The following is a 25610-nucleotide window of genomic DNA, read 5'->3' as shown; positions in this document are numbered from 1 at the left end:
GTATATTAAAATGGTTTATTCGTTATTTGATAAAATCTGAATTTTATATATGTTAATTGTATAATAATTGTGCTATTAAGAATGGGAGCTTAAATGGGCGCAGTTCATGTTCTTTCTCACTGTGCGTCTAACTCATTAGAGGACCGGAGGTAAAAAAGAGACAAATTTATTATTTTCTTTTATATAAAAATTATACTATGTCTGACTATTCTATTCAATCAGAGAGAATCTTAGTCATCTAAGACATTTTAGGTTATATTTATTTTGTTCTATTTTTGTATATAATTTCAAGGAAATATGTTGTTATGACATTATTTTTGTACCCTTTAAAGTAAATATTATTTGTTTGAAAGCAAAAAGTAAATAAGAGTGTTGTTTGTTGCAGGATGTTAAGGTTCAAATAAAATTAATTATTTCCAAAAGATTATGATCTAGGGCAAAAAGGGGTTTTAAAAGTAAACATGGTAAACTTCAATAAAACCTTTGATCTCCTATATATTTTTTCGAATTGAAAGGTCTATTTTTTGAATTTTATTGTAATTTCAATAGTAATAGTAGCCTTTCATTAAAATCTACTTGAATTCAAATATATAACTTGCATATATTCACAGATAATTTCTTTTAACCTATTGAAAAGGCAAATATGAATAAAAGTTAAATACTCAGAAATAGTTGCTCAGCCCACATTAAAATCTTCAAAAAGAGTAAGTATAAATATAATTTTTTTTTCAAAAGAAGTAAATTGAGAGTTTTTTTTACTGAAGTTTGAAAAAACTGAAAATTATAACACACTTCAAACTATGATTCTGCTATTATGTTATATTGTTTAAATGTTATTAACGGTACCAGAAACCTATTTTAATTCGTTAGCGTGCGAAGCTCTAGGCTTTATTTATTGGCAAGAGAATGATTGGAAGAGAGTTTAAGACAAACTATGCCTATTTCTATGTAAACTACAAGATCATATTAAAGAAAATATTCAAAGATGTACAGTAATACAGTAATTGATAACATGGATTCCTGTGTCAGTGAGAAGGCATATTTGTTTAATGAAAGTGGGCATCTTCCTCTCTATCAGCTACAGATCAAGATATACCATAGATAAGAGAGAACAGTTAAAATAACAGAAGATAAGAAGTATCAGAAACCACAACAGTTGTCGATTGTTAGCGGTGTTGACAAGTGAGAATATTTTAAGTCACATTCCTCAGCGAGTATTGGCTGAGAAGTAGACACCCTTCCCGAACGTTAGCTACGAATTGATGGATTATGAAATCTTCACTCTAAATGTACTTTATTGGTAATATTTGCACAAAATGTATAGCTTTTTGTAATTCGCGTAAATATATAGCAAATAAAAATTGAAAAGTTACAAATTCTTTTGAATACAATTTTATTTATTTTAGGCCAAAGCTCAGGGTTTCAGTTTCAGTTTTTTCAGTCCGTTTTGCCATATTTGTAGTGAATTTACTATAAATCGCAAGAAAATACAATAACTAAATAATAATACAATAATTTGGTGAAAACCTTATCAATTTAATTTTTTTTTCATAGGTGAATGAGAGGTTAGCTTGAAGAACATCATAAAACAATGCAATTAAATCTAGGGATTTAGGGTGACGTGTTTCATGATTTTTTGGTAAGCAGAGAAGCTGATAACTACTAGACATTCGTTCAACAACATTCTTCTGCTTTTAAATCTTTGAAATACAACATATCTTTCAAAATTAATTTTCATACTAGTTGAGAGGGTTCACCAAGACGTCACCACCTATATATTACTATTCAGAAAGCTTGATTGCATGCTGTTGACTTTTTGACTTTGATACAATTAACGGTATGAAAAACTAAAGATGTATTTACTGACAATTTTACCATTTAATACTTTTAACTTTATAACTTTTTTGTAATTATTCTTGCTATCATAAGTGTGTGTGTTTATAATTTGTGATTAAAAATAGCATTCTATAATGTAGAACGTAGTAATATGTAGTACATATGTGGCATATTTTTTTTACTATATTTCAATTCAAGGATATTCCTCAAATACGATATTACTATCTGAATGAAAATAGTAGTACATTTTTTCTTGAAGACCGGTGTTTTTTGTTTTTTACTGTTTTTTATTCAAAAAATATATCTAATATTATTAAAAACAAATAAAACAATGCATTAGATAGAAGTAAAGGGTTTAGTATGTAAAAATAATTAGATCCAATGCATTAAATACAATCGATTAACCTTAACAATAACCTTTAAAATGGATGATATGTAATAACTATAATTAGAAGTGCAGGCAAAAACCTACAGATGTCTTGTACTATTAAGTAAAGATATATTACTATGGTAGTAGTCAAATATTATGACTAATTATGATACAATTTTAATTTTTGATATTCTAAGTAACAGTTTGTTTAATAAAAATTTAACGATATAAAACCAAATCAAATAATTTCTATAATTATTATTTTTATAACCAAAAGACTTCTTTGATTTTACCCGATTCTTTTGATTTTTTGCAGACTATTAATAAATATATCAACATGGCAATCCTAAATATTTCTCACGTTACCTGAAGGATAGTTTGAAAAAATACGGTCTATGCCTATATAGTATATTCGATATATACATAAATATGTAAGACAGAGATTACTTTGAGACACCACCAAAAAACTTGTTAAGAGCAAGGAAAAGAAATCAACCGGTGCTGATCAAGAATTGACTCAAATAATTTAAAATTCTTTTGCATCATTTAAAAGTAAAATATTGACATAAGCTATATATCTTTGGGAGAAATTAGTTTTATACTGCCTACTTCCTTTCCAATCTAATATATAAATCATTTAGAAAAACAAACCACTGATATTGACGTTTCATATTGATGAATGTTTTCGATAGCTGAGAAAAATAATAACAAAAATAAGATACATATTGATTTGTCATTAATAGTCCATTAGCATTACATTTTAATACAGTTCCAAACACAAATTTCCATCAGTCTATAAGCTACGACATGACGTGGCGTGCGATAATAAAGTAGACATTTTTATAAAAAATTTAAAAGGTTTTAAATCAGGGGTCTTGCACGCTACGGTACAATTTCCAGCGGGGAGGGAATGTGGGTATTAATATGAAAATTGTATCAAAGTATCAACAATGTAACGAGAATCAATAAATTAACGACCAAACAAGACATTTATTATTCACCCGATATAAACCTTGGACCAGATTACGTAATTTTGTAATTCGAGCCGTACTTTTTTTATATTCAGAAGACAAATTTTCTAAAACGTTTTATTGTTGACCTGTATTAATGTCAGGTCAAGGATTGTGATCGTTTACTATAGTAGATATTATAGTTATGAAAATATTTTTGTCATAAGAATACTTGATGAAAAGCTTTGACCACCTATTATGTAATTATGTAATTGAAATTGTGATTTATTGACAAGTAACGTACAAATCCAATGTTATAATTAGAGGCATAATGAAAGTGAAATTATTTATGCTGAAACTTTTCAAAAAATATTCCAATAATATTGCCTACAATAGGAAGCAAAGGGATATATTTTATGAGTGGTGATTTTATATTTGTTCGGGAAAACAATCTAGCTGTAAGGTGTGATCTAGTTGTAAAGTTATGTGTTTATAATTAATGTTAAAACAAGATTAGTTCTTCCCGTTAAAGTAAAATAGTTTCAAAGTAAAGTAAAAGTTTTTTTTCTAAATCCTAAACGTTTCATAACTTATACTAGTCTGAGTTGTTAGGTCCTTGTATGTATTCTGATCATTGTATTGATCTGATCTAGTACTCTGATCAATGCATTGCAGGTTAAAAATATGCATTTATTGAGAAAAATTGTAAAATTTCCCTTAATCAAAATATTTTCCGTTACTTTGTCCCATTTTTTTTTCCCAAATTTATTCTCGCCCTTCTTCATTATACCGGCTTCGAAAAACCGTTGTGCCAGCTAAGCCATAATGCATCGTTCTGAGCAAGTGATAATCAGAAAGCGCTATGACCGGTGAGTACTATGGGTGCGACAGAATTTTTTATTCGAACTACATCAGTGCATTCTTCACAAGTCTCGAATGCAAGGGGATGACTTCCGTATGTATTAAGTACTTGCATGTATTTTGACCAGGGATATTTATTAATGAAAGATTTTGATATTTCTTTATAAAATAACAGTTTTTAATTTTATTATGAATTATTACAAATAGACGCTAATCATAAAATTTTTCGACATTCATTATTGTTGGTGGTCGATTTAAAGAAATTTGCTGAAAAAATGCCATCAAATACTTTTATATCTCAATTGTGTTTGAATTTAAAAACGATTAATGATTAACAACAACCTGGAGAATCAAAAAAGTTCGAAAACAATTAATTTCAAGACTTATTAGAGGAAAACTCAGTTGAAGCTACTAAAGCTTTTTCAAATAGCTTAACAGATAATAAACAGTTAAACTGTTTTCAGATGTTTTTGCATGTGATGAAAAAGATCTAAAAAGAGGATAAATGGCACAAATCACACAAATTGACTGAAAATGCCATTTTGAACAGTTTTAAGATCGCTGTTTCATTACGATAATATAAAAAATGGATCTGCTACGATAATTTTAAACGCAAAAAGTTATTGGTTAATCCAGGAGAGTCCTTTATATTGGCACCGAAGCAGAATATTCATGGCCATAAAGATTTACTGTGTATGTGATGGAATAAGTAAGTTGCAGTATATTACGAACTGCTAAAACCGAGTAAAATTACCACTATAAAATTCTAGTGATATCAGTTGAACAAAGTAAATGACGGATTGTTACAAAAAGCAATAATAATATCAGCAATAGCCAGTAACAGAAGCCATGACAGCGTTCGGTCAAACTTTTCAAGAGTTGTGAAAGATATATTATTTCATAGGGTAAATGATAAATTCTGCGGTACCCTGTGTAGATAGGACCTTAAAATCGAGGCCACATGGATCGGTTAGCACATGTAAAGGTGGAAAAGTGCGAAAATGGATCGATGATTGGATCGCTGTCAAAAAGAGATTGTTTTGTGACATCGATACAGTATCGTAATGTTGCCCAAAAAATGGGAAAAAGTTGTAAACAACAAACAAAGTAACACATAAAAATGATTTCTTTTAAGCAATTCAAGCTTGCCGCTATAGTTTAGTTATGAGAATATATTAGGTTGGGAAAAAAGTAATTTCTGTTATTATATAATAACATGACAGCTAAACATGGCTTCACTTAATGAGTAGTACACCGCAGTAACTTTGAAAAGAAACAGTTCATATTAATACATTATACCAATAGCACTTAATATAATCCATTTTACTTGTATATTATAATTTTTCTACTTGTAGCAGTAATAAACTAGTAATTAAATAATAACACATTAGTACACAAGTACAATAATAGTTATAGTAAATAAAATATTTCTAAAATTTCTTATCAAAAAAACACTCAGTATATGACGACATATACCTTATTGTTTAATGTTACGCTGTGATCTACCCGATTCCATCATGTTAGGAATGTCGAGATTAGGAGACGCTATGCTATCGTCTCGAAAGCCGATAAACTTCAATGACGCGATTCATTGCGTTGGTATGCCTATAATCTCTGTTCAAGTAACAACACAGTGGCTAAGACATTTATTGGACTATACGGTCAAGAGACCGGGCAAGCTCAAACAACCATAGCAAAACATACTTCTCAGTCATTTTATTTGCCAGCCTGAATTCTGATTGAAATCTTGGAGAGCAGATTATTGCGGAACAATCCTTGAATGGAATAAAAATATTTTCAAAAGAGCTTAATAAAATTCAACGGTTTCTAACAAAACACTCTCAAGTTAATTTACTTTCTTTTATTTAATGAACTACCGTAGGTATAAGCAATGACAAAAATTAATTCTTAAAAAATACAGTTAGTCACAATGAGAGTGAGCTAAAATATAATTTATTTATTAGAAAAATATTTAAATAGGTTGAAATTGTTCTTATTTTGATTATATTTTTTGATAACTACATAACTAGTAGCTTAAATGACAGAATAATGACAGTTTGATTAATGTATCGTATGAAATATTTAGAAGATGGTTCCAAAATATTATTATCTGATTTATGAAATGATTTCGATAAAAAAATATCATTGTTTTATTACCAGAACAGAACGAAAGAACATCTAAACAACGTAATCCTTGGCCATCAATTTGGAATATATAAAGGTCTAGTTGAACAACTACCTCTCACTGGAAATGTCATCAGTAGTGCTTAGAAAATAGTGATGTATTGTTTTGCTAGCTTTTTAGTCATAAGTTACCTGAACCGAAAAACCTTTACAGTTAAAATATTCTGCACTACTCGAAATACGCCCAGGTATCTCTCAAAGCAGCATTCTGTATGGTTTTATACTTAATTTACACTTTCCAACTAATGAGTATACAATAACTGCGATATATACTAACAACACTGCTGTTCTGTCTGTAAATTTTAATCCAAGAACTGCTTAATCCTAACTTCACAACCATCTAAATGAAATAAAAAAGTGGTTTAAATAGTGGTAAATAGAGGTAAATCAAACCAAGCACACTTCACTCAACTTAAACACTCACACTCATATGACGTTAAAAGGTCCTCATTTCCACTAAGTAATGAGAGCAGTGGTATACAAAGTCACCATTAAAAAAATCTGAACATACTATGGATTTCAACTATGGGGCCACAGCAAGTAATAGCAGTATCCAAATTTTAGAAAGGTTTCAGCACAAAGCACTAGGAACATGTTCAATATTCCCCAAACATCAGCAAAAAATACCTAGTACCTAGACCTTGATCTACGAAAGGTAAAAATATGGTAAAGAACGAAATATGTTAGTATATCCTAAGATATCAGAAAAGACTTGCACAACACAGAAATGAGCTAGCGCTTAGTGGAGATAACAGTACATGAAGCTAAATAGATGTGATACCCCCAGTCTCAGCGACAGATTCACAATGAGAGATGTGAGTACTTCCACTGATAGAAGCTCTTTTATAAATACAAATAAAACCAAACAGATAAGAAGTTGGACAACACAGTGGTTTATTGTTCTAGAACAGATTGCCATAGTGCAGAAGAGAAATAAATACCAAATTAAAATAGATTAGCTGAGCGAATGAAGGATTACTTCGATCAATAACCAAAATATTTTAAATTATAGATAGTTTAGAAAGCTGAAGAAAAATATGGAAATGGTGCGTATAGCTAAAATAAAAAATAACTATTTTTTTTATATTTTCACGTATTTCACTATATATTTTTAAGGACCGTTGTGTATCTGAATGTTTTTCAAAACGGTTATTCATTGTTATCTAATTTGGAGTATTTTATGACACAAAACTAAATGCATACTTCATTGCAGTAAAACCTATTCGTGAATAATTTACTATATTTATCATGGTATACTATGATGGTCAAAATTATGAGAGTAGAATAAATTATTTTTAACAATCTAATATTGTTCCCGTTGGCTGCTCTACTCTATTAATTATATTTTTATAGGATGCTATCTTGCTTTTTAATGGGTGTAAAGTTTAATGAAAAATATCATATTCCCATTAAATTTTACAATGTAACATGCAAATATCAAGGAACCATATCATTACCACGGAAACTGCTAATATAATTACAAAACTAATTTACTGCACCAATAATGAGTATGGCGACAACCAACTAGATCGTTACGGGAATGACGTTATTTACATAGAGATTTTATTAAATCTATTTTTAAACTAAATAAACGAAACTGATTCTAATTATTAGTTGGATACAATATGTAATAGGGGACAAATATGTAAAATCGGGTTTCAAACATTTCATTAATATCAGAAATAGAGTATAATTAAATAATTATTAGTGTGTTTCGTATGAAATATTATTTATAAATGACATTTTGTGATAATTTATTATTTTATAGCGATTTTGTTAACCATGTAGCTGTAATTATTGTATTAACATAATCTTAAATGAGGTACTTTTAACTATATTATTAATTTCAGTAATTTTAAGTAGAGTCTAGAAATATATCTATTCTGTTATAATGTCTAATAATGAAAAAACGAATATTGATGGTGGAACTAAATTTTTTTGTATTTCAAAATATTCTCCGTGAAGATTAATGCACTTTTTCATGCGTTAGAAACAATTTTGTAGCACATTTTCTCCCCTGATTGAAGTGACTCCAAAACACGGTTTTTGAAAGCATTAATCGCTTCTTCAGGTGTAGAAAATTGTTGACCACATATTTTTTTTTATATGTGTGTGAATAAAAAAGTTATTGGGTACCAAATCAGGACTGTACGGCTAATGGTCCATCAATTAGATATCAGTCGTCAGTCAAAATTTCCATCGAATAAAACGATGTGTGAGTACTTGATTGTCATGATGGAGAATGATTCTTCCTGGACTTTTTCCGAATTTTAAAGGACTCGAAGACTTCTAACAAAGTTACAGTCCGGTTTTTTTTCCGCGAATAACTTTTTGGGTTTGGCTCGTCTTGGAAGACGTCTTGAATATATACATGATGTTATACACAACTTTTAATTCGCCTCAAATGTATTTTTTTTGAATTGTATATTTGCACCTATCAGCTAGAGCTATTTTTTAACCTTTGTTAGAATATGCGTGATTCAACAAGAATAAATCTTTTTTGCGCCCCAATTATCAGGCAATATCTTATTATGCTCGTGATACTAGTGCCCAAGAATATCTCAGTTTTTACATGACGATCTATATCACATCGTCGTTTTCTGGCACAAGAACCAAATTTGGTCGGTCCTTACGGAATTCCTCATGGAGCAAGCCCAGCCACAATCGAATTCGTTTTTTACAACACTGTGAGATTGCGCTTTATCACCGTACAATGCCAAGTTTCCAATGAAAATAATAACAGATGTCTGGCAATATTTAGTACTGCCAAGGTAAAAAATATAAATATCAGTATTATTTATCATTTACGAATATTAATAAAACAAATATTATTTTATATTATTAGAGCACAAATTACATTTACATGACGAAAACGCAAATTTCTGGGACCAATTTCAGTTTGGCTTTAACTACATTATTGGCATTATTATACTTTAAATACATTATTAGCTAAGAAAATAAGAAAGAAAAGCAAAATCAGATGTATGTTCCTATTATGGCCATTTATTAAGTTAACAATTTAATATTCTTGAATTAGTTTTAATTCAAAATATTTGTCCATTTCTACTGCTTTGATATTTGTCTGCAACGAGTGTTATATTATACATCATTATAAGTCTCACACAACACACAAATTTGCTAGCACTAGCGCTAAGGGGAGGCTAAAGAGATGTGACACCCCTAGTCTCAGAGACAGATTCACATAGGGAGGTGGGTGTACGCCCAACGATAGAAGCTTTCATAATGATAAATAGAATCAAAAAGATAAGAAGCTAAATGCCATAGCGCAGAAGAAAAAAATACCAAATTTAAATAGTGGATGGATGAACTACGGTACCATGAAACTTTTTTTGCTATGTTTTTATTTAATGACCCTTATGTGTATCTGAATGTTTTGCAAACTATTTATTCGCTATTATCTAATTTTTAGCTTTTAATGACATAAAATTAAATGCATACTTCATTGTCATCAAACTTATTATGAATAATGACAGCATGACAGCTTTAAGATTTGTCTACAACGAGTGTTAAATTATAAACCATTATAAGTGTTGCGAAGTAATTACATTTATCTGTATTTACGAATGTTATTTCATTTAAGATTACGAAAATTATAAAGTTTTTAATGTATATTTTAAGAGTCTAATTTATTAGATAAAAAATTAGCTGTTTTTTAAAATATTTGTAGCATGGGAAAAGGATTATGACTTGACCCAATATAAAATATTGTATTGTATCGAATGTCTGGTGAAGCTAGATCAAGATAGGAAAGGCACCGATATGGTGGCTATAACCACAAATAAGAAGGTAAAAGATTTTTAAAAATCCGTAACAAAAGTCTTTCATTGGTTGAACGAATGAGGATGCAGAAAAGGGTTTCTTGAATCAGCCTTCTCAACCACCACCAAAAATCCAATGGAGGAGGTTCAACGATAAAACACGATTCATCGAAAGTGAGAAGCAGAATTAGTCACAGAATAGTCAGAACAGAAAGAAGAATCAGAATTTAAAAAAAAATGTTAACAACAATACTCGAAAACAGAAATAGAATAGTTAATTGTAAAGAAACAGTTAGAATCAAATGGCGATTTTCGTTAGAGTATAAGCTCACATGAAGAAGAAGAGTAGAATTTTTTCATCAGTTAGGTCCGATGACGGAATTGGTATTAGCCAAACCAGACATACGATTTAGTAAATCATTTCACATCATTTTATAATTATCTTCACGATTACGTATCAGTTTTATATTCTTTCTATTTTACTTCTTTCATGTTATATATTTGTTACATTATTCGTTTAAATAAATAAACGCGTCCTAACCCATTCATTTACGCAAAGAAGAGAGAAAATAAATTGTATTTTATTTATAACATCGTTTTCTCTTTTTAAAACGCAACAATAACGGTCTTATATTTGTTAGCTGTCGAGTTTAGTTTCAATGGTTTAAAAACATCAGTTGACCAATATAGGTTATTGATAAAGGACATACCAGTAATCAAATTCAACGACTGGAAAAACGTTGACATAAATGTATTGTATCAAAGAGTGATTACTTTAAAAGGGACATGATGAATTTGAAAAAAATTTAAAAAAAATTGACTAATGATTAATGAACCGTTATTAGTATTGAAACACTGTATTTTAGAATTGTTCTTTTCTCTGTTCTATCTTATAAATTATGTATATTATTTGTTATAGAACATACCTTGTAGGTACAGGCTGACCTGCTGACATTCTACGACCCATTCCAAACGAATGTACTTTTTCTGCTAGACTTTCCAGAGTGTTCGGATATCCGCGATCGTATTGAGGAAAATGAGGTTGTGATGATTTTGGCTGTTCTGTAATAACTGGAGGTGGTGGTTGGTAACCCCAACTAGTATCAGGTGGTCGGCTGTAAACGTAATCACAATTTACCGAAATGTAATAATAGTGTCTCGTGTTGTAATGAATATCAATTTTTCATATATGGTACGTCTAAATATGACACATGGGCTGAAAAGTCCCGGGCGTAACAAAGAAAGTGATATTCACGAAACATCAATGTAATCTGCACCAAAAGCCACATAATCATTCCAGCGCCGCTCTAACATTTCAATACCACCTTTGTAGAACGATTTATCTTTTGCCTAAAAATAGGCCTGTCTTCAGTTGCTGTACACTCAGATGATGATCGTTTTGATTCCGGAGTGAAGTGATGGATCCATGTTACATCCATTGTCATATATCTATAAAAAACTTCCGGTTTGTTACGTTTAAATATGGTCAAACACTGCTCAGAACTATCAACACGTTCTTGTTTTAGGTCAACAGTGAGTAAACGCGGCACCCACTTTAAACAGAGTTCTCTCATAGTCATAATGCTCATGCACTATAAAACCAACACGTTCGTTTGATATATTTACGATGTTAGCTAACTCACGCAACTTCACTTTTCGATCATTCAAAACAATTTTGTGAATTTTTTAAAAACGTTTTTTGGTGTCCCAAAAATTCGCAAACCAACGTTTTATTGTTGTTTCTGATAGAGCGGAGTCTTATAATACTTTTGAAGCCAATGCTTCGCTTGAACGGTTTGTTTGCCATCAAGAAGCTGATTAACAGGTTTCTTTTAGATAGTACTAACTCATAAAAGGCGGTGAATGCAATAAACCTAGCGCCATCTATGTTTTAGGCCCCGGAGTTTTCAGCCCATATGTTATGCCAAAAACAACGACTAAAACTGACCTATTATAATATAAATCGAGCCCGTTTGAATCCGGTTGTTGTTGGGAATGCTGTTGTGAGTGTCGATCAGATTGTCGATCTAACGTGGATAGACCTAAACCCAGACGTGAACGTGATTCATTCATTTCTCTTCCATCTCCGCCGTGCCTTTGACGCATCGAATCTCTGAAACAAAATAAACATAACCATATATTCTATGGTATATATCTCGTCTTACAAAAATTTTTAAAAGTATTACTTGTAAATAATAAAAAAAATAATTTAATGCATTTGATGTTTTAAGTTTAATTAATGTGAAACGAAAATTCATCTTTGTTTAATCGTTAATTAATTAAATTTAAGCTCAGTGAGCCAGAGCAAATTAGATAGAGCGACCTGCTAACAACAATCATTAAAATAATTATTGTCATGTCATAGTCACTAGCTTATAAGTAAAGAGACAAAACACAAAATAAACTAGCATTAGAGATAAAGAGTCTACATCGTTCACAAAGCCAATAAAGCAATACTTGTTTTGTTGGAATTTAGTTTAAATAGAATATATATAACAAAACAGTAGCCTCGGTCACTGGGCGTATAACAAAGAAATTCATGCACACTGTTTCAATCAACGATGAAATCGGTGGCTCTCGTAATAAAAAAGAATGAAAAGGCACAACAGTAAGTTGATAAAACAAGAAAACACAAAAAATGAAAAAACTGAATACGGAACGGAATCCCCAGGAAATACAAAATTGAAACAACCTTTATCGCAGAAGAAAAGTTTATACAGTTCTTTACAAATTACAGAAATAAAAGGACTCGAACCAGGACTGTAATAAAATGTACATATTATTAGATCAAAAATCAAGGGTACAAAAATCGTTTTGTTCAATTTTTTCCTCTGGATCAAACTGCCAACAAAATATATTATTTAAATACTCAATGATGATGATAATTCAAATATTCTTCCGCACCGTCCTATCAAGGGAAAGAAAGGCATGAGCATCATTCTGATTAGGTTGAGTGAGGATATTAAAAATGCCAGGAGGACTTGACAATTGACTCTCTCTTCTCTCTCTAGCGTGTTCATTTTCCTGTTACTGAATCCGAATGTTCGAATTATTCGAACTGTCGTTAGCACTTTCTGCATGGTCTTGTATAGATGTTTAGGAAGATGTATGGTGTCTGGGCAACTAAACCCTTTGTTTATAAAAGTAATGGGACAGTGCGGATATAATTTAATTTTCTGTGTTTCTTTAAGTGCCGCTCTAGATCTCTATATTTTGATATTTTTCAATATGTTAGTTCAGTATAAGTAAGTTTTTATTTGGGATATGAAGATCAATACCTATAAATATCTCTCTTGCTTATAAACAGCAATAGTGTGCCTCAGTTTATTTTAAATTTTTTGTTTTCTAACACAGATTCTGACATGTATTCATAACAGCGAGTTATCTTTGGTTCTTACCCAGTTCCCGTTGGATTATCTTAGCCTCCCTTTGTATTCGGTTGATGCAAATATCTGCTAGTTCTCTGTAATATGAGTTTCACCACTTTGGCATCCATACCTACCTTTGCCATTGCTAAACATTGGATCTTTAACTGTAATATATATTTCAGATATATATATATATATTTACATGTTTCCATTTCAGGCCTCTATCTTTTCTTATTTTACTCTGTCGCTATTTTTTAGATATAAAGGAGTGAAGCTTTCCCTTGACATATTTTCTGATGCACTATTAATATTTTGGATTCTTTCAAGCAATACATCTTAATCTGTTGACGAAGCTCCTTACCGATATTTGTCAAACCCGATCCCCTTAGATTTCTATTCAAAGTTATTTTGCATTTTTAGGGTGATGTATTTGTGTGCTGATTAATAAAGTTATAATATTACGGTGCAGAGTTTGAATGTTATACTTAGGAGAATGAGAAGTAGAAGTAAATCTACCAATGACTCCATTTAAAACCAACGACAAAATGCAGACTTTGAGAACTTTCTAGAAGTCACACGATGAGCGTCTCGATATACAATAATACCCCGCCATAGGGTTTAGCAACTCGTAAATCGTATTTCGTAATGGACGATTTGCGAGCGAAAATAAAACCATTAATGTAGTAAAACCATATATTACAGGTGGAAAGTGTGCGATTGTCGTTTTTATCGATTTTCTCTGATAAAACTGCTGCAATCGACCAAGTGACACATATATGGCGCTAATAAAATTAAATCCCGCGCAAATAAAATAAAATAAATTCTAACCCTCAAAATATGCGTGATAAATTTGACAGCTGTCGGATCATTAGATTGTGAATTATTGCATTTTGAGTGAGGCAGCTTTTGTTATTGTGAAAAAATGGATAAAAAGCAATTTCGGGTGTTGATAAAATATTGCCTTTTGAAGGGAACAAATACAGTTGAAGCAGAAACTTGGCTTGATGGCGAGTTTCCGAATACTGCCCCAGGAAAATCAACCATTAAGAATTGGTATGCTAAGTTTAGACGTGGTGAAATGAGCACCGAAGATGGTGAACGAAGTGGATGCCCAAAAGATAACCCCTTTTGGGCATCCACTTCGTTCGAATACCGACGAAAACATTTAAAAAATCCACAAAATGATTTTGAATGATCGTAAATTGAAATTGAATGAAATAACAGACACTCTAAAGATATCAACTGAACGTGTACTTCATATAATTCACGAATATTTGGGTATGAGAAAGCTCTGTGCAAAGTGGGTGCCACGCGAGCTCACTTTCGACCAAAAACAACGACGGGTTGATGATTCGGAGCAGTGTTTGAAGATAATCAAGCATAATAAACCCGAGATTTTGCGTCGACATGTGACAATGGATGAAACATGGCTCCATCATTTTCCCCTGAAGTCCAGTCGACAGTCGTCCGAGAGGACTGCACACGATGAACCCGCTCCAAAGCGTGGGAAAACGCAACAGTCGGTTGCCAAGGTTATGGCGTCTGCATTTTGGGATGCGTATGGAATAATTTTCATTGATTATCTTGAAAAAGGAAGGACCGTCAGCAGCGATTATTACACAGTGTTATTGCATCGTTTGAAAGACAATGCACCGTGTCACAAGTCAGTGAAACTGATTGCAAAAATCCATGAATGGGGCTTCGAATTGCTTCCTTATCCACCGTATTCTCCAGATCTGGCTCTAACGACTATTTCCTGTTCTCAGATCTCAAAAGAATGCTCGCTGGGAAGAAATTTTCGGCGAATGAAGAGGTGATCGCCGAATTTGAGGCCTATTTTGAAGCAAAGGACAAATCGTACTACAAAAATGGTATCGAAAAGTTGGAGGGTCGCTATAATCAGCGAAGGAAATTATGTTGAATAAAAAAACCTAATTTTGCCAAAAAAATATGTTTTACTATGGCAGGCTGGGGACTTTTCAATTGACCAGTTATAGTGCCACTAACATTTCAGTTAGGATGGAAGAAAGCAATAATTGTTATTATACTATATTAAAATATATTGTTATTATATTATAATTGAAAAAAAGGATAGTAAACATTGTAAAAACTATCGAGGTATAAGTTTTCTATCAATCGTCCGAAAGGAAACTAGGAAAATCATACAAATAAGAATTCAAAGAGGTCACGAAAAGACAAGTCGAATCACGGTTGCATAGATAAGTTTTTAGCTCTCCAAGAAAATATTAAAAGTATTGACAACTGACGGGTTGCTTGCAATTGTGAATCTGGACGGGATCTGATTAAAGCAAATACAATTTATCCCCAACTTTCTTAACAGATAGTCGAGTCTGTTCAGGAGGTTTCTTCCTCCTCTCGTTTAAACAATGGAGTCCCTCAAGGCTCTGCCTTGAGTACCACGCTATTTTTATTAGCTATGGGCCCAATTACAGCATACGTTTATACTAGATTCACCTATGGTCAGGAGAGGATCTACTGGTCTACTGTGTAGTTAAGACTTCGGGTAGAGATTTCTATAGGGAGCTGTGAATATATCATTATGGTCTTCTTCCACCAGGTTCCATATCTCCCCTCCAAAGTCCTCAGTCATTCATTTTTGTCGCAAACGCAGATGCGTCTTATTTATTATATTAGTATTAAAACATTCCTATTCCTGCAATCGGTCAATTTAGATTCAATTTTTTTAATTTCTGGCAGTCATATTTGATCATTGGTTCACCTAGGAACACCACATTGCTGAACTAAATAACCGGTGTACTTGTGATCTCTTATGCTGCGATCGCATATCTCATCGCTGCATATCCCATCGTCACTTCCTCCATTAAGTTTGACTTGCTCTCCGAAACTGAATTTAGTTCCCGTTCCCGTTATTTATTGCCTATTCAATTTTTCCAATTTCCTCCCTGGACTTCTACGGCTTTTTTAAGGATACTTCCCCCAGTTTTTATTCTACTTCTTTCCAGAGAGAGAGAGAGTTTTACTTCTTCTCCAAAGTATAGGTACATTTGTACTGATTGCTCCAAATCTAGTACAGGAATTGGTTGTACCTTTGTCCGTAATGGGTAAACCTGCCTTTTCAACTGCCTCGCTGAGCAGGGCACCATCGAATACTCACCGCTGAATTATACGCCATACAGTAGGCCCTAAAACATGTGTTTACGCAACCATACGAAAAATGGATCAAACATTCAGACTCAGTTTCAGTTCGCTTGACAAAGTCTGCCGTCTACTTTCAATTCCCTATCGAGAACAAAGGTATTCATACTGACACCTATCCCATCATCAGAACCTTTCCAAGAGCCGCAATGCATAGACGCTGGGATTTAAAGGATTGGTTGTGAAATAAAAAGTGACTGTAGTGAATGCAGTGAAACTCAACCGCAAGCAGTGAATTCTGTGACCAATCCTGTCTCTTCTCTGTCTTTCACCTTTTGAGCGACTGCCATTTTCCTCTATAAGAATAAGTTTCGGGCTGAATAGTTATAGGGACATTCTAGTCGGCGACAATAGTGATAGGTAATTTGATAGGATAGGACCTTTACGAGAGAATTGATTATTGTCATAAAATTTAACTCTTATGTATCGTTTCCTTAACTCTCAATAATTGTCGTTTGCCTTTGGTTACGGTTAAAGTATACCGTTTTCCCCTTCGTGTCATCCTGAACGTTGAGATTTCGCTGTTAACGTTCATTTTATCTATACCCAAGTTTTATATATAGACACTTTGTCGTATATTTTACTTTAATTTGTTATAAAAAAATATTTATGCACATACACATTTTTGTTTGTTTACGTCATTTGTACGGAAGTGCAATAGCACAATTGTATAGTAGAGAAATGAAGATAATGATCGTCGAAAGCGACACAAAAAAAAAACAGCAGACCATTAGGTATCTATCGGAACAGTAGATATATAGCAAAAAAGAAGCATTAATTTAGCAGGCTTCACGTGGATTTTCATGAATTTAACAATAACTAGACTGGTTTTATAAGACAATAAGTAGACGAAATCCTACTTCAATACCAACTCTAAAGTCTTCATTTTTAAACGATACTGTATAGATTTTCTCAAAAGCCATAAGTGTTTTGTTCTTCCTCCAAATTTTAATTAGTGAAAATCATTTGTATAAAGGTTAGAGGAATAGCTAATTACATGTAATAAATATTTCCACAAATTCGGTTCATTAAAATTCCGTAAGTTGGAGAGTGATATGAATCAAATTAAAGTTAAGAGAATGCCAATTATTCCAATATCAAGCGCAGTTCCTTTCAATGCATTGACTCGGAATCCGGGTGTCAGGCACATCATATCGTTTTGACTTACCCCCAAGTTTTTCTGGATATTAATTTGACTGTCATAAATCAATTTAGTGTGGGACTTTTTTCGATATTGATACCGCGGAAATGGGTGGACGGGGAAAAGTAAATATTCGCTTCTCTCCCCCATTCTAATGCGGAAAAGAGCGCTGGATCATTAAAAAGGATTTATTCATTCAAGCGACCGGGAACATCTAAAATTGGAGGACTCGCCAATAAGGGCTCTAAAGAACGGTGTTTTTTCTCTCCTTTGGAAATGTTGAAAGAAGATTTTGGTAGAAAAACCGCCGATAGAAAGAATAATGTGTTTAAAAAGGTGGATAGCGGTCGATTTTTTTCGCATTAAAATAATGAAGTTTTGAAGAAAATATTTTTATGAAATATAACAATTATTTTTTATCCTATTAAAAGTAAATCAAATAATTATCATGAAATATATACACCAGCAATAAAAATGTATTGAGTATTGATTTCGAAAGACCAAACGATAAAATGTTACGTCAAAATTAAATCCTATATTAAAAAGAAAAACGGGAGATGGATTTGAATATTTTGAGAAGTTATAAGTTTTACTCGGCCAACATTAAATAAATATTTGCATTGTATTCTAACTTGCGTTAAAATGGATACGCTGTGATACTCCTAAGCTTAGAAAATGCAGTTTCTTCGATCAGGTAATCAACATATGGCTGAATATTCGCGGTTCCAAGATGACGTTCTGTTTTTCGTAACATAACGAATGTCTAGTTTGATATTGTGTATTAAAACTACTTTAAGTGAATAAAATTGCTGCATTTGTACTATACTTAGAACTCTATATTTTGACCTAAGATTGAACAACGATTGGATAATAAGCATGATAAAATATTATCCGAAGTGAGCTTTTCGTTGCATTGAGGATAACATTAAAATATAAATTGTTCTTACGAACTTTAATCGAAAGTACAATGAACAAAAATTGGAGGATACGTTGTACTACTAATATATTGTACTTAAGTATCGGCTGTTTGCTTGTATTATAATTATTGTTTCACTTTAAAAATTAGTCTATTGAGAAAAACTGGTATAATGTGTTTTAACATATTTTACATCATTTTCTATAACTTATTTCTGGCAACACTCACACACTGGTGAAATGTTACTCTAAAGGTAATATCGGAAGTCATTTCTGCATCGAATAGTGGTGATGAAAGGTAGAATTATTTTGAAAACCTTAAGCGCATCATTTGGCGAAGCCGGCCGCTCGATTCCAAGGTCAAATCATTTTGGTCGAAGACAATGTTATGGGTTTGGTGGGACCAAAATGGCGTGGTGTATTACAAGCTGTTGAAACCTAGTGAAACAGTTAATAGTGATCACTACCGACAACAAATTATTAATTGATCAAAAAATGTCCAGAATAGACCCTAGGTATGATAAAGTGATTTTACAACAGGATAACGCGCCGTCTCTTAAAGAAAAACCAGTTAAGGAAGCACTAAATTCTTAGATGGGATATATTACGGCACCCTTCACACTCTCCAGACCTTGCCCCGCCCGACTATCAACTTTTCGCATTAATGGGATACGCTCCTGCAAAGCAGCGCTTCGCCAATTTCTGAGAAATTAGAAAATGGCTCGATGAATAGTCTTGCTTAAAAGACAAACAGTTTTTTTGAGATGGCATCCATAAATTTCGTGAAAGATGGGCAAGATGTAATAATAAAATGGCCAATACTTTAAATAAATTCATTTTTCTTTTTTCTTGAAAATCATATTTTTTTCGAAATAAAAAAACGTAATGACTTTCCGGTACGCCTGGTATATGTAATAAAGTTACTGACCTATGCTGATCTGAAGATTCCATTTCATCTCCTTCATCCTCCCTCAAATCCCTTTTGATGACAACAACGGGCGGTGGTTTATGCTCAGAGCGAGGTTGGACAGAGGGTGAGCCTTGACCGCCTTTTCCTCCTTTTCTTTGCCTGGTTGCCAAAACAAGCCTGCGTGGTATTGACATGATAATGACGACATCATCGAGACTCATGTGCGTTACATCTACAAGATTAACCGCCAATATTTCATCTCCAACCTGAAAAAAGGAATGTATTTGTTAGATATTCTTTTTTGAATTACTGATAAATGTTAAAAATATATATTTTAATTTTAATTTTGGTAGATGTAATCAATATAGAATCAAAATTATAACATATATGTTAGCTTTTCTTTTTTTGAGGAAATTTTAAAATTATCATTGATACTGGTTCAGAAATATATTTTTATAATTTTTGCTTGAAATATATGTATGGTAAAAAATCAACAAGGTCAAGTTTGATACATTCAAAACCTTCTCCATCATTATAATATCCAATATTCGTGAGTCTATCCACTCATCTACCCATTCTCCACTTTTCAAACGCTTCGTTTTCTAAGCCATATTGTATCCATTTTCATTAAATTTTATTGATCAGGAGTCAAAATCAGAAGATACCAAGTTTAGTACGTTATGTGACCGATAACAGTAACGCATTAATTCATGTTCATTTCATTATGGACACAGCATTAGCTACCAGTGGATATTCTGTTTTCGTTGATAATGTCCAATGGAGATAAATTTGAGAAGCGGTATAAGCATATTTTCCATTAGTATAAATAATTAAATTTCCATAAGCATAAAATGTTTTGTTAAAGTGCTATTATTTGGAAAAAATCAACCCTGGTAAAGCAATTTGCAATGCTATTTTTAATCGGTCTGCATGGTACCCATTATTCTTCCAACTGGCTCTTTCACAAACAATGTGAATAATTTCCTACAATTCATTACCTTTTAGCTAGCTACCATTTATAAGTTTGAGTTGAGATTAAGTCCAAAAAAGTTGGTTCCTTCTATATTCCTTAATAATTCCTTGCTTTAGGTGTTTTTGGGTTTTTTTGCCTCTAGTATCACTATTTTAAACAATTAAAAACAAACTCGACCGGTAATTAATAACAATAATGTAATTCTGTTTCTTATATATTATAATCGCTTCAACACTTTTGTGTTATTAAGCGACTTTAAACCTATATAGTTAAATGTGAGCCTGTAATATATTCTAAATTATGTTTAGTAGACAAAAACGAAACAGAATAAATATATATAAAATAAATATACTATACGAACACAAAATGTATAAATAAAAGATTATCCAATCAATATATAAAATGAGTTAAAATATGAGTAAATATTATAGTTAGATCTAAAATTATTTATGGGTGTGATATTTATGGGTATTTAGGCCTTATTATTTAGTATGCTATATATGCCATATTTAAGAGTCCACAATCACACAGGGAGAACATCATCACTCACAAGATATAAATGTTAAAACTGAAAATATTCCATCATTAACCATTTAATAGGAGTTGTTTTATACATTTTAACAGAACATGGGATATAGGTCCATATATTTGGAGGGTAGGTATGTCTAGATCGTGAATGTGTGGCTTCTTTAGCTGCAGAGCCTGCTCTCTCGTTACCTTATATACCAACGTCTAGTAACATAACGTGATATAAAAGTATAATTTTGATATATTTATTTCTGGCTTGTTTAAAAATAATAGCGGCTAAACTGTTGCTTGTGGTTGAAAACTATAAATACCACATTAATATGTTAGGCCTATTTTTTTCCAAATTCCAAATTCCTTTTTTTAATTTGAGTAATTGTGCCAGGTATATGATATTTGTCGCTTTAGTTTATCATTATTTATCAACTCTTCATCAGCAGTAACAACACGATATAAAGGACCTTTCTGATTTTGTCGTTGAAGCAGCATTTTACAAATAACCAAACCCCTTTCAATGTCTCTTGGCTTCAATTCATACGGCACAAAATATGCAAGATTTTGGATCATTTCAGATCCAGGATTCCAAGATTGCCTATCCAGCACGTTCTTTGTTCTCGATGTCAAAATCATCACTTTTAATACGTTGAACTTTAATACTTTAATTACTTTAATACGTTTCAATATTCACATGCTCAAATCTATGGAGCATGGTTACCAAGAGCTTCACATAGCATTGAATGACCTCCAGTCGTCTTTTTCTTCAAAATAAAATACAGAAGTAAAACTAAAACCCGCAAATGCGATTTACTTGGTACAAATTCAGACATTTTCAATGCATTGAAAAATTTTTTTGTTCACACTTCGATGAAATGGCACATACTGAAAAGTGAAGCCTGTGTATTTAGTATAAAGTTGGTTACAAATATACCCGATGAGATTTAATACACAGTAACGTTAACTATTGTAAATCCTTTATAATTAATTTATGGAACAGATATTAAAAAATTACTTAACATTAAAAACCATTTGTATTTGATGCGCCATCATAAAGGTAACAGAAATAATTTAAATGTCTTGCATAATAGGTATCAGAAATACACATTTTTAACATCATGCTCTTACATCAACGAAGAGACACATATGCTATTTTTACTAGCGCTATAACTTCTATAATATCTTGAGTATACAGCAGATTGAAACATTTAATTTGTTCTACTTTGACATCGATGAACTGGATAGATCACGATCTACACACGGTTTTCTCGTTTGGGATCTTTGTAAAAATATACATTTCACCACCCGTCGCAATTTTCTAAGATGTTTATCTAGTTGGGTTATTAATGCCAATCAAAATATACTAATTCAATGATTGGAAACAAAAGAAAAATACATAATACAAGAAATATAAGTGAGACTATTGAGACAGAAAATATTTAAATAAAGACTGTTTAATTCATATATATTATTTAACTGTACGTATCGACTAGACCAACAGATACGGATAAGTCCGAAATTATATATAATGCTATTTGTCTGGAAGGAAATCGTATAGCAGTTGATACCTATTAAGTTACAAAGAAGTAAACGGCTCTTTCGCAGCGTAAGGCGATCAGAGACGGATTCTCCCTCAACAAAAGCAAATGTTTGTCCGTCCTAACGCTATCTTGGTGCCTTTATTTGACGAACAATAGAATTAATTCTTTTCTTTTGTTCGTCCCCGACGAACGAGAATAAATGAAATGCGATTTAGTAAAATAAGGTGAGACGTGGGTGAGTCTGGATCTCTGCTAACCTTAAAGAGTTCTTGAAACTTGAAGAAAAAACATTTTTTTCATATATCTTCGAGAAAATATTAATCTAAGAATTTCAAGGCTTGAGAAAGGGAAAGGATGTTTAACAGGATGCTTTTTCTTGTTTTGGTAATTAATTATTTTTCAGGCGTGATAGGCCGTTTTCAAAAGAGCAAATATTTGTTATTTTAAAAACTTATTTATTTATATCACATCATATTCGTAACAGTCCAAGATAAGGAACTCCATTAACACCAGATTTACGGGATTTTACCTAAAATCTAAAATGTTTTCTATATATGTGGAAATATAGTACTACAGATATAAACCACTGAATATTATGAAAAGTCTGCCGTAATAGATTTAACAGATAAGAGGCACCTAACAATCAATTGAAAAGTCCCCGGCCTACTATAGTAAAACACATTTTTTTAGCAAAATTGGTTTTTTATGCAACATAATTCCCTTCAAGGGTGATACACTATCACGATTGAAGCGATTGATTGATCATAGAGACCCTCCAACTTTTCGATACCATTTTTGTAGTACGATTTGTCCTTTGCTTCAAAATAGGCCTCAGTTTCGGCGATCATCTCTTCATTCGACAAAAATTTCTTTTCAGCGATCATTCTTTTAACATCTGAGAACAGGAAAATGTCACTCGGGGCCAGATCTGGAGAATACGGTGGATGAATAAGCAACTCGAAGCCCAAGTTATGGATTTTCGCGATCGTTTTCACTGACTTGTGATACGGTGCATTTTCTTGGTGAAGCAGCACTTTCTTTTTCTTCAAATGCAGCCTTTTTCGGCAATTTCGTCCTTCAAACGGTCCAATAACGTTATGTAATAGTTGCTGTTGATGGTCCTTCCTTTTTCAAGGTAGTCAATGAAAATTATTCCATGCGCATCCCAAAATACAGACGCCATAACCTTGGCAACCGACTGTTGCGTTTTCCCACGCTTTGGAGTGTGTTCATAGTGTGTGGTCCACTGGGATGACAGTCAATTGGACTTCGAAGTGAATTTATGGAGCCATGTTTCATTCATTATCACATATCGTCGCAAAACTCGGGTTTACTACGTTTGATCACCTTTAAACACTGCTCCGAATCATCAACTCGTCGTTGTTTTTGGTCAAAAGTGAGCTTTCTCATACCAAAATATTCGTGAATGATATGATGTACACGATTCAGTTGATATCTTTAGAGTGTCTGCTATTTCATTCAATTTAATTTTACGGTCATTCAAGATCATTCTGTAGATTTTTAAAATGTTTTCGTCGGTAACAACCTCTTTTGGGCGTCCACTGCGTTCACCGTCTTCGGTGCTCATTTCTCCACGTCTAAACTTAGCGTACCAATCCTTTATGGTTGATTTTCCTGGGGCAGTGTCCAGAAACTTGGCATCAAGCCAAGTTTTGGCTTCAACTGTTTTCTTTCCCTTCAGAAAGCAATATTTTATCAACAGGGGAAATTCCTTTTTATCAATTTTTTTCACAATAACAATAGTTGCTTCACTCAAAATGCTATAATTCACAAACTCATGATCCGACAGCTGTCAAATTTATACACGCATCTTTTGAGGGTTAGGCTTAACTAAAAATATATGGATTTAATTCTAGTAGCGCCATCTATGTGTCAGGCCGGGGACTTTTCAATTGACCTGTTAATATCAAGTTAAAAACTATCTTACTCGAAAGAGTGAATTTTTTTAAATGTTTAGGCGATCACGTCATCAGGAGGTTTAATGTATGGCCTATCGAAATTTGTAAATTCGTTGTAAAATCAGACAATATTTTCTCTTCCATATTCTAGTTAAAAAGAGATACAATACTGTCTGATACGTTCGAACATTTAACCGAATCAGCCTACAAAAGTTGTCAAACATCTGAAAAATTATTCAAAACATTAGTTATAGTAATTACAGATCGTTACAGTGAATCGTTTTTTCGATATAGACATAATTTAATACAATTAATTTAGAAGAAACTGTTCCTCTAAGAGAGTATCCACAGAAAACTCAGAGATATGCAGCTTTTTTAAGGATGTAGAACATATCTTCATACATTGTTGACAAACGTAGTATTTAAATGGAATAAAGATTACCTATTGAGAGATTTAATGGAGCATCCAGACTTTAAAAGACACAGACAGATTTTAAAAGATTATAATTCTTAAAAGCTTATAATAATATCCATGAAGAGGTGTTATTTCAATTTGTGTGTTTAGATAAAACATGAATATTTCAAAATGGAACATTGGCTCTGTTAAGGCAAGATGATAATAAAAATAGCTTAAAGACAACAAAAGCTGACAAAAAAGATAAATGTTATAATAACATTTAATTGGGTTTTGTTATTCATAATATTTATTAGTAATTCATTGGATATATATTGTTCTTCATTGATCATTGCTCTTCAATTGATGAATGAATTGATATAGGGTGTGAAAAAGAATAATTACAATAAACCGTATGGATATGTGGAAAGAAACATTGTCTACAAAAATAACCTTTGGTTTGAATGAACTCCGTCAGGCATACTGTAGAAGATATTGACAAATGGTGGAATCATGTTACATAGATTTGACAATAAGTGTTAGATACATTGGAAATTAGCAGCTTAGTTATAGACTTAAATAGCAACTCAGAAAATGACAATAACTCAATGAAAATTTCCGGATCTGTGATGATATAATGCTGACAATTACCGAGACAGGATAATGAGAGTGGAAATAACTAAAGGTGCCTATATAATTAATATAGGATAATTATGTGTATAGATGTGAAAATAGATTCACAAAATACATACATGAGCATTTGGTTTAAATGA

At 32.2% G+C, this 25610-nt stretch overlaps 1 protein-coding gene across 5 annotated transcripts in view; it reads right to left on the bottom strand.

The window, feature by feature from the left end:
• RhoGAP100F (Rho GTPase activating protein at 100F) overlaps positions 1–25610 on the bottom strand; it is a 224448-nt gene that overhangs the window by 68115 nt on the left and 130723 nt on the right. For all 5 annotated transcript variants that reach the window (XM_076393958.1, XM_076393959.1, XM_076393961.1 and 2 more), the window contains 3 exons: positions 19510–19757; positions 11929–12093; positions 10907–11095 (listed from right to left, as the gene is read on the bottom strand). In XM_076393958.1, the coding sequence (XP_076250073.1) occupies positions 10907–11095; positions 11929–12093; positions 19510–19757 (602 nt within the window). The remainder of the gene's footprint in view (positions 1–10906; positions 11096–11928; positions 12094–19509; positions 19758–25610) is intronic.

This window comes from Rhynchophorus ferrugineus, unplaced genomic scaffold (genome assembly GCF_030347505.1).
Source record: "Rhynchophorus ferrugineus isolate W39M unplaced genomic scaffold, kcgeb_rfMv2 rfM2, whole genome shotgun sequence".
In the NCBI taxonomy this organism is placed as follows: Eukaryota; Metazoa; Arthropoda; class Insecta; order Coleoptera; family Curculionidae; genus Rhynchophorus; species Rhynchophorus ferrugineus.
This window is presented reverse-complemented; position numbering and strand designations above follow the sequence as displayed.